Below are 10,732 nucleotides of genomic sequence, written 5' to 3'. Positions count from 1 at the left end.
CCAACTCGAGTTAAACCACGGTTATACATTTTGTTTATGTTATTCAAATTAGAATTGAAATTACATAGATTTTATACGCTTTTTGGGACATTTAATGTACTGAAAAAATGTAACAGTCCCAAAATATGGATGATAAAATTAACGTTGCCCAACACTGCACTTTTTTTCGCGGGCAAAAAGTAAAAATTGAATTGGGTAGGAAATTTGCTTTTAGAATCTAAATAATAATGTCTAATCGCTTCCTTACATGATTTAACATGATTAGTAAGTAAGTTTCAAGGGTTTATTTACACATATTTGTATCTAAATTTGGTTCTCAACAAGCATCCTCATCCTGAAGATCTAGTATAAGGGCACCTGGAACCTCTCCCATTTGAAATAAAAACAACACATTTAATTTCATTGCTAAATTTGATCATCAACTTTATTTGTTTTGGCTTTTTGTATATCGGGGGATACTCATGCTCTCATCAACAGTTTTGGGATATGTAAAATATTTTATGTTATGTCAGAGGGTCTTGGAAACAACTGCTTATTGAATGTTTTACGAATAACAGCAACCACCTAATAATTAGGAATATATTTTGTATATTGGATCTAATACTATAGCTAATACGAAGATCCAGAATATGTACAAAGCACTCGAACTCGCGCTCGCACTCGATTTAAATGTAAGCTACTTTGAATAAATAAATACAGTGTGTACGAGGCAGGCAGACATAAATATAAATAAGGAATAAATGATATAATTTGAAATTTGGCTAATGAGAGAGTTTTTACACTAACTATTTTGTATTTCCATATATCCGATATATAAATATATGTAGCTAAAAACTGTTCATATTTACACATAATTTAGATTCCATAAATTACAATTAATGGGTGTAAATAAATACGTACATCGAAATATTGCGAAAAAAATACTTTTTCTCAAATGCAGAACCGAGTTTTTTCTAGGGGCAATACTTATCATAGGAGAGTGTGGGTAGGGGAAGGAATTTGCATTAAGCGATAATACTTAGTAATATTACAATTAATTGTATTTGATTTTGATTCCACGCATTTCTTTTAGTGTTGTTTTTTTGTTGTTTTTGTGGAGGCTTTTTGCATGCCATAATTTTATGGTGGCGGCACACGATGCACTGGGATTGTCTCTAGTTGAGTTTTGGTTTAATTTCTTGCTGCTGCTGTTGCTGCTGTTGCTGCTGCTGCATTAGGCGTTGCGCTTGCTGCGCTGCAGCGTTGACGACGACGACGATGAGGTTGTCATGGGCTGATAACAGTTTAGATTTGCCGACATCCGGCCCAAGGCAACGGCCATGCGATGGGGCAGCCGGCACAGCTGCTCGTGTAGATTCGAGGAGACAGCTCGTGGGGGCCGCCTTCCGCTGGCTACTGCCTGCCTGTTGTCCTGCAGCACCTCCTCATCGGGCTGCACATAGGAGAGGTGTACGATATTGACACCCTCCTCATCATCATCGTCGCTGTCCACTTCCTCGTAGTAGAAGAAGCCCATCGGCTGCTGTGTTGCCGGATGAGCCGAGTGCGCCGCGGACTATACGTTGCCGTAGAACGGTGCCGGTGTGTGGGCATCGCAGGGCTTGACGCGCAGCTTCTGCTTGTAGTGATACTCCTTGAGGTAGCTCTTCAGTCGCCCCGGCAGCTCCAGCTGATTGATGCCATCGTAGCTGGTGTTCGAGACGATTGTGGCACGCGCCAGCTGCTGCAGCGAGAAGGTCTGCCTCCTGTGCAGCGGCATGGTTAGGCAGGGCTCGAAGAACATGACGCAGGATGGATCCTTGTAGTGCTCCAGCAGTCCCGTCACAGTGGGCGCGGTAAACACGCACGGATCATGACAGTCGAAGCTGTTGGAGAATGGGGAAAAATGTCAATTAGTTGAAAGTTCGTTTGGCAAGAAACTTCCCTCGAAACTTACCTAAACTTATGACCACTCTGCTCGATGCGCGCGTGCAGCGATCTTCCATATTTGCGGAATGTAACTGAGAAGAGGAACTCCTCCTGGGCCGAGTCGCGCAGCAGGAACGTGCCCTCTGGCTTGCCCTCGAGCAGATGCTCCGCTTCGTAGCGATCCATCTTGCCCCAGTAGAAGCTGCTGTTGATAATCCGCTCCAGATCGGGCACCAGGCAATGCATAAAATCGATCTGCGAGTGCACGGTCACGCTGCGACGGCCATAGGTGAGACGCACTGGAGGATCCACCAGCTGTTGCTGTTGCAGTTGCTGCTGCTGCTGGAGCGGTGCTGGCGCTGTTGTCTCCGTCACCAGCCGAATGTTGGGTCCAACTGTTACCCGCGCATTGGGTGACTCCACCACAAATTGCGGTGAGCTGATTCGTATGATGACATCACCATTCGCCGGTGCTGTCCAAATGGCCAACTGACTTGGCTCTGGCACGGCCACGGAGTTCCGTTTCCGCTGTGCCTGCAGTCGTTGCTGGGTAATCCCCAAGCCACTTCCGCTCGCCCCACTCAGAGTGGGTGGCGTCGAGCGGCGATCTGCGGTGCGAGATTTCCTAGTCACCACCGCTGATGTGTTGGCCTCCTTCTTGTCCTTGCTGGAGTCGAGCATGTCTCGGAAGCCCCGGAAGGCATCGCGACACTTGCACTTGCAGCAGCGCCGCTTGGAGCTGGTTGGGGCACCCGCGGCTGCCGCTGCTGCTGTGGATTCTGTTGCGCCCATGGATAGGGCTTTGCTGCTGCGACTACGACAGCAACTGTTTCCGCTGGCGGCACTCCCTCTAGGAGCTGTTTCAAGGAAATTCAGAAAAGAAAATAAACATTGTCTAATGAGTAATCTGTGGGGCTGAAAGTTCTATGAGTCTCACGAATGCTTACCTTGCTTGCTGTTGCTGTTGGTGTTGTTGGTGTTGGTGCCGCTGGGGCTGGTGTGTTGTGCTCCCGTCGACAACATTTCGCTGACTGGCAGCGACTCGAGCACCTCGCAATACTCAACGACTTCGGCCTCGTGGCTGTGACTGTGACTGTGACTGTGGTGGTGACGCCGACGCAGCAGCGACTCATCCACATCATCATCGTCATCATCTTCATCATCGTCGTTCAATTGTAGCGTACTTATCGCTGCCTCAGCCACAATATGCCCAACAACTCCGACGACTCCGACGACACCACTTCCCGCTAAATTGTTGTTATTCACGAGCTGTTGTTGTCTCTCGGTTTTTGGCGCTTCCGTTGAACTGCCAGCAGTTCGATTTGACACCGCACCCGATCCGACTTCGACTCCGGAACTTTCCCTCCTCGCCTCCACCACAATTTTCTGCTCATTTGCATTTAGCGTGTCCGCAGACATGACGGCGGCAGCGACAGCGGCGACACCTTGCTCCACCTCCTCCTCCTCCTCCTCCTGCTGCTGCTGCTGCTGCTGACCACCATTATTGCCATTCTCCATTTTGGCCAATTGAATTTTGATTATGATTTGACGCACTTCCGAGCTGGCGGCGTCCGTTTGTGCTACAATTTCCTCTACAAGTTGCACCTGCTGTGGCTCCTCCTCGAATCTCTGCTGTTGTATATTGGATTTATTCTTGTCCTGACTGGCAACACGTACAGTTGGCTTACTAAAGTGATGACCCATTGGAAGCTCTGTGTCTGTACGCTCTGTGGAGAGTCTTTTCTGTGGAAAAAGGTAGAGGAAAATTTGCTGATTAGATTCTATTTGTGGAATTAGCCGAGGATTCTGAGGGGTTTGCTGGTATATCTTTATTTTACTAGGTAGTTGGCACATTTATAGTATTTACTCTCGGAATACACACACACACACACACACACACAGACAATTTCGCAACTTCCAGTCGAGTGTCGATTGCGGAGTGTCGAGAGGGAACCTGTTTTTGTCTCTTCTCTTCTGGCAGCGTGTGAAATGTCTTGACCTACAGCAATCCTCACAGACATGGTGGGGGCTTCATTCCCAACTTAATTAGTTACTTAGTGGAAAGATAAGTGGAAGTCGGGAACGCGGAACGGCATACAGAGTGCTCCTGGGGGTCTCCAGCGGCACCAATCTACGGTCAAATGGCCAATTAAATGCAGTCTCACCCTACCAGAGACCCAGTGCACACCACTGCTGGGATGGATGTACTCTTGCTGCTCCCCCACGAACTGACTCATTGGAAGCGTAACCAGAGAAAGAGAGAGAGAGAGAGAGAGAGAGAGAGAGATCTTTATGATGATGATGATGCCTGATAAACAATGGCATACCAATCCCACGCATCAGTTCGCTCTCCAAGAAGTAATATGCTCGTCCTATTTATAGGCATGCCCCCGCAGATCATTCTCTATGCTACGTGCACACACATGTGTGTTGTTTGTACTTCCCCCCCGCCACCGCACACCCATCCGACTTGTAGGTCAATGCGGCTTATCATCTGTATAGAAATTGGAAACCCCATAATCAACAAACGTAACGAAATAAAACGAAATGAAATGAAACCCTGGCCACAGCACCAACAGTAAGCTCTCATTCATGGGAAATTGTTAATATTATTCACTGATAAATCAATTCAATTTCAATCAGAAACCAACACAAAATGTGGGCCGGTCCCAATTCCAATCTGTCTGCTGTGGCCCTGCCTTTAGCTTTGCCTTCAGCTCTGCCTCGGGGCTGAGTAATTACTTTCACACTAACCAAAAGTCGGAATCCTTATCGCGCCGCACCGCAACTTGCCGTAATTTACCCACTAAGAAGATGCGTCATCTGCGCACATCAAAATCCCTGCGAAATGTGGTAATAGGAAAGAGACTGGAGTGGTTCAGGAATACGAGTAGCACAAATGTGACATGACAACAGGCACAAAGCGCAGGTTAATGAGTCACCCAGACACATTCCCCCCCTCTGTTGGTGGTTGAATTTCTTGTGATTTTGACCAAAAATGGTGCCCATGGAATCTATGGGCTATGAGCAATGTAGGAGCTTCGTGTTAACTGAGTTGTTCGATGGTGAAATAATTAGATCACCGATCCAATCAGTTGATTGCACACAACTGATGGTTCGAACAGTGATCGGGCATGAGTTTGTGTCTTGAGAGCAAAGTTCTTGAGACATAAAAAGATTTACTAATTTATTTAGAGAGGAAAAAAGTCATATACAACTCCGCAACATTCATTAAATCCCCCGACTTCATTTTAATGAGTTTAATAAGCTCTTGTTAATAATCTACAATAATTAAAACTTGAGGGGAATCTCCACCACTTAAAGAAATTAATAAAAAATAATCAACATTAAAGCGCATGATAATTATATGCCCTGACGTCTAGGAATCTCCCACACATTATCTCAGCTTTTATATTTATAAAATACTTAATATATGATTGCAGATAACTTTTAATCAATTTTGTTAATGGAAATGAAGCAAGTGAAATTTGTCGCAGGACAATAAAACTAGAAATAACTTCCAAATGACCTCTATTTCGGGCATACATTTAGTGTTTCCTCCCTAAAGATTACAATCAATTGATGGCGATTATTTTTAAAATTACACAGAACACGTCAAATGGCTTAAACGAAAATTTGGGCTTATCAGTTCCGCGAATGGTAGTTACGTTTATAGCTGCAATCTCGCAACATTTTTGTAGCATTCCCATGCCAATTTGAGATTCCAGAAATTCATTGGAACAATGATTTTAAATACACTTTTATCACTTTTCCAAACACTCACACATTCGGACCCCCCCTACAGTTGATCGTTGGGTGGTGCCTGCCATAATATTTTCCATTGAATTCCCTCCAGCCGAAAAGAGCACTTAACTTAATCACTTAACGAGTAATATTTCTCTCTGTGCCTAATCAAACACTCAGACAGTGAAACGTTGAAACAATCCAAGCAATTAGTAGTGCATACATTTCCATAAGTTTTTCCCCAAACGAAAAAGCAGAGAAAACACACAAACACACACACACACACAGAGAAATATCAAAGTCAAAGGCCCAACTTCCGGGAAATGCGAACCCAAAAGCGGGTCCATGTCAAAATTGGCAGCCATTTAACGAGAATCGAAATTAAAAATTAAATGATTTAGTTGGAAGTGGCGGCCCGGCCGAGTCCCATTCCCTCGTTCCATTCAAATTATGGAGTGTCTGCTAATAAGCCATCAACTACGAGCAGCAATTCGATTTGTATGCACCGTTAGCAGCGCTGTCTAACGGCAAACTTACGTACATACTTAGAGGTACAGTTCGTGCCGCACGTGCTGCCGCCAATCGCACATGTTAATCGATTTCAAATGCATCGGATTTAATCAAGTGAGTAATCAATGTGCATGTCATACAACGAATGCTAAAAGATATCTAACCAGAGAGAGTCAGGGGAAACCGCTAGTCACTAGTGAGTGATCCAACCTTTATTATTATATTTTTACGACTATGATGAAATACAGAAAAAAGCCAGCCAGCCTGCCAGCGACTTGAACTCAAGATTCAACGTCTGATTCCAAGAGGCCCGCATGACTCGGGCGACAGCCCAAGTAAGAGCTAACAAAATGTTTTTCAATGGAAATACAAAACTGAAACAGCAGATAAAAGCCGCAAGGGATCGTACGAGACTCAAGGCAGGGGCCAGGGACAGTGTCGGAGAGGAAGTACGAGCAACAGAACGCAGTTTTAGTAGGCAGTCCCATGAGTCACAGGATGACTCCCCTCCTGGAGCTTCGACTGGCTGTCTGACGGAGGGCCCAAACCGAACCGAACCGATCCGATCCCAGTGCTAAACTTTTTTCCTTCGACTTTTTGCTTTCGGGTTTTTGTATTGTTACCAGCCGGAGCGCAGCTGAAGTTTTTTTGTGCTGTTGCGGACTGCAGACAATGCGGAATTTCGTCAGAAAACCAAATACAGATAATGATCTAATACATAACTTGTTCAAAGTAAAAACGGTGATAAACGCTGGCCATAACGAGGAGAGGGCAGGGCGAAGGCGAAGGCGAAAGAAAGAAAGCCAACAAACCCAAACCCAAAACCAAAATTTGAATGGCTAATAAGGGGCTCCCCAGATAAATGGCATGGGTTGGGAGAAACACCTATGAAAATTAACGCCAAAGGTAGAACGCCTCAAACAAAAGCTAATTCGATGTGGAGCAGGAAATAAATCTGTGGGAAAAAGTCCCCAAAACAAGATGTAACGAACCAATTTGAAAGAAATTCCCACTTTGAATAAATGTTTATTTCATTGATTTTGAAATATTTATAAATAGAAAATTTGCATTTGCATTTGTATTTCTTTTTTAATTGAAATGTCTTCCAGGGAAACAAGTTTTGCGGCTTTTGAACACAAACTAAAGTTTGTTAATTTGTTTGTTTGTTGAAGAAAATATTAGGAAATTAAAAATTCAAAAGTGAATTTTCTTGATTAAGTTTCAAGTTTCAGATTCATATTAATGCGTGAAGATAAACTTTGATATTACAAATTATATTTAATGCATTACCATTTATGTTGAAAATTCTGTTATAAACCTATTTACATAATATTTATTAACATTCATTGAACCTGAACATACAAAGTGTTTATTCTCAGCAATGACAACACGCGACAGACTATTAAAAATCCCAAGGAAAACTGAAATTTCATAACCCGTTTTCTAACCCCATGCAATCAATTATTTTTATCTGTAAGCGAATATAATTTCGTACATGGACCGCGCCCCACCAAGGTCCGTTATTAAAAACCCATTCGGAGCCCAGCACAGCTCTCGAAATGACTTTGTAACCTTCCCACAAACCCAACACGAAACAGCAACAACAACTGGTAGTCGCATGTACAATATTGTAGTATTATGTTTTACGCAGAAATTGTCACAACAGAAACGAGAAAAAATGAATTGCGGTCAACGAGACAAATGGGGGACGACGACGACGACATCGACGACGCGGAATGTAGGCAAGTGCAAAACCGAACCACCACACAAAGGAGCACAACTACCGGCCACATCGAAGCAGCGAACACCCTATAACATAACAGTTTGGTTCCAGGAAATTGTCTGGCAAAGATGTAAAATGACAAAAATTGTTTGATTGATTGGTTTCGTGAGAAATTAATATTACATTTTACAGCTGAAAATGATTGTGTACTGTATCTTGTGTAGGCCTTTTTCCCTTTTCACACTTCCAAAGAATTGTGTCTTGTTTTTTCGCTGAAGTGAAGTTCAGAGCGTAGCATGACTGTGTAATCAAATATGGAATGTTGTTTATGGAATGATCAGAATTAAAGAGCCTTAATGTGAGTGGAACAAGCTCGCTCCGTTAACCGATATACTCTTCCTTCCTTCCACCGACCAACCTCAAGACAACTCCAATGAGCAGAAACCTCAACAAAAGTCAGCGACGAAGTAGCCAGCGAGCCGACAGTGATGATGAGGAGCGGGGGGAGAAGTAGCGGAGGATGGATCGGGTGCGGGGCCGAGGAGAACCGTAGGATTTTAAAGCGAATTCAATTACTTTTTGTTGCTGCCGACGTCGCTTCTTTTGTCGCTTTTTGTTGTTGTACCGAGTATTTCTCTCTTGTTGTTGTTGCTTTTTCCATTTTGTTTCTTTTTTGTTTTTTTTTTCTTTTCTTTTTGCATTTACTTGGAATTTGCAAATGAACTTCGCTTGAAAATAAAATCACATGCAAAAACGGAGCAGCAGCAAAGTGTTCGAGGGGGAGAGAGAGAGCGAGTGAGCTCCTGAGAAAGTGTATTCCATTTTGATATATTTTTTCACTGGAAAATTGAAATGAGATTTATTTATTACGTTTTTCGGGGTTGGGTTGGGTCTACTGTACGATGGGATTTCATTCGCAATTTAGCCATTCATTGCTCGTTCTTTTCAGGAAAACAAATTCAAAAAACAGAAAAACTGAGAGCAATTCCGGCATTCATACTTATTCGGAACTTTAATTAGCATTTCCAGCAAAAATCCACTATAAAAGCACGAGCTTTTTATCGCCACTCTCTTCTCTCGTGCTCTACAAAGCACCTGCCCGTCTCTTTCTTGCTGAAAAGTTCGTGACTGATTATGCTCCATGGAGAGGGGCCTTACGGCGGGTTGCAGGGGTGTGGGAGACTTAAGGCGAAATCTTCATTGACGTAGGCAAAGAATTTTGTTTATATTACGTTTTACGCTTAGAGTGGTTAACGCTCTCTCGCTTTCTCTAGACTATTTCGCTCATTCTCTATGGTATATTTCTGTTATCAAAAGAGACTTGAGCATTTCTAGGTGCGATTGTGTTGATTATCTCTAGACCCAAAACGATAATAATGAAAATAATAATATTAACATTTAATGTGAAAAGAGGCGATTTCTTGGAAATTCGCACACGACTCTCACAGATACACCCGAAAAAGGCTCGACATGATAAATCCATCCCAGGCACACAGACACATGGACATGAACATGGAATTCTTGGAAAATATGCACACGGTACTCACATGCTGGGTGAAGTCATGAAAGTTGCCCAAACGCAATATACCCTCTACACACGCACACGCACACAAACACAATTTATAAGTATGTCTATCCATGTGGGTTTATGCTGTTTTTCTGATTAAACGAAAGCACTAACACAAAATTCAACTTAATTTGCCACCACAATTTGTTCGCTTGGCCAAAAACCAAAAGCAAAAACCTAACCCCCGGTATTAGTGCTAGTTCTAGGGTAGAAGATGGTCCCTCTTAGATACTTTTGTATCTTTTGTTTGGGCCTTCCTCCTAGTGTTAAGCTGAAATTATGGGCATTAGCACGCTCCGAATGCTAACGGTACACAATAGACCCCAACACACACAAGATAAAGAAATGTGTAAAGAACTGTATAAACTTTGTGACGTACAAAAGATTTGTTTTGGTAGCCACGGGCGGCCCTGAGGTCTTTGTTCCTGAATGATAACACTGTGGAACGGAGGTCGTTCCAACAGACTTGCGTCTAAATCATGAATAAGTTAGATAAAAAGTAAATAATACTAAGAGAATTGTGGAGTATTATTATGGAGGTTGTTTTATACTCTAAAGTTTAGACTCGCAAGTTTGAATCCGCTTGGAATTTTCAGAACGAATATTAAAGGTATTTTAGAGCTTTACATATTTAGAGAAGGAATAAATAGAGGATATATTATTCAAAATATTCAAGGGATGGGATTTAGAAGTTGGAATAAGTTCTCAATAATCATCTACTGAAAGTAAATGTGTCGCGGATATTAGCTAATTTATAATCGGGGAATAAGTTTCATTGAAAATGAAGCATGAAAAAATGTCTTAAATATCTTTGGTTATCTTTGAAATCGTTTTGGCACTTTTTCCAAGATTGAGGTAGGTTTGCTTCGCGAAATTCGTTTCACTTTAATGTCTTTGCCTTTACCTGTTTGGTTCCGCGTGGAAAAATTAACTGAACGCCAAAATGCAGCTCTCTGTGTATTATATTCAGCGAAAAGCACTCTAGCGACAAAACGGTAAACGTGATTGATTAAAATTTATAATTATAGCGATTACGATTGCCAGGAAACGCCATCAGATACGAAAAGAACTAAAGCGACCTTTGGCAATACGTAGAAATACATATATGTATACGTTGAGGAATACGAGTATGTATGTATCGCACTATCAGCGAGGCGAAGAGATTATACGAGCTTCTATAAAAATTCATTGATAAATTACTACGAACCACAGAACTAACAAACACACCCACACAACCAAGAACCCACACCCGCCCCCAGAGATAGCAATCTCACAGAGAA

At 42.7% G+C, this 10,732-nt stretch overlaps 1 protein-coding gene across 2 annotated transcripts; it reads right to left on the bottom strand.

Annotated features, from left to right (window-relative positions):
- Positions 1 to 397: 397 nt before the first annotated feature.
- On the bottom strand, positions 398 to 3,651 carry LOC117582557 (suppressor of cytokine signaling 5). 2 transcript variants are annotated; one of them, XM_034270385.1, is made up of 3 exons: positions 2,856 to 3,651; positions 1,937 to 2,765; positions 398 to 1,865 (listed from the first exon to the last, which is right to left on the bottom strand). In XM_034270385.1, the coding sequence occupies exons 1-3, from the start codon at positions 3,610 to 3,612 to the stop codon at positions 1,556 to 1,558; spliced, it is 1,896 nt and encodes a 631-aa protein (XP_034126276.1). In that variant the 5' UTR covers positions 3,613 to 3,651; the 3' UTR covers positions 398 to 1,555. The 2 variants fall into 2 exon arrangements, with proteins under 2 accessions (XP_034126276.1, XP_034126277.1); XM_034270386.1 differs by having other exon boundaries at positions 1,937 to 2,257; positions 3,383 to 3,651.
- Positions 3,652 to 10,732: the final 7,081 nt, after the last annotated feature.

This window comes from Drosophila guanche, unplaced genomic scaffold (genome assembly GCF_900245975.1).
Source record: "Drosophila guanche unplaced genomic scaffold, DGUA_6, whole genome shotgun sequence".
Classification (NCBI taxonomy): Eukaryota; Metazoa; Arthropoda; class Insecta; order Diptera; family Drosophilidae; genus Drosophila; species Drosophila guanche.
This window is presented reverse-complemented; position numbering and strand designations above follow the sequence as displayed.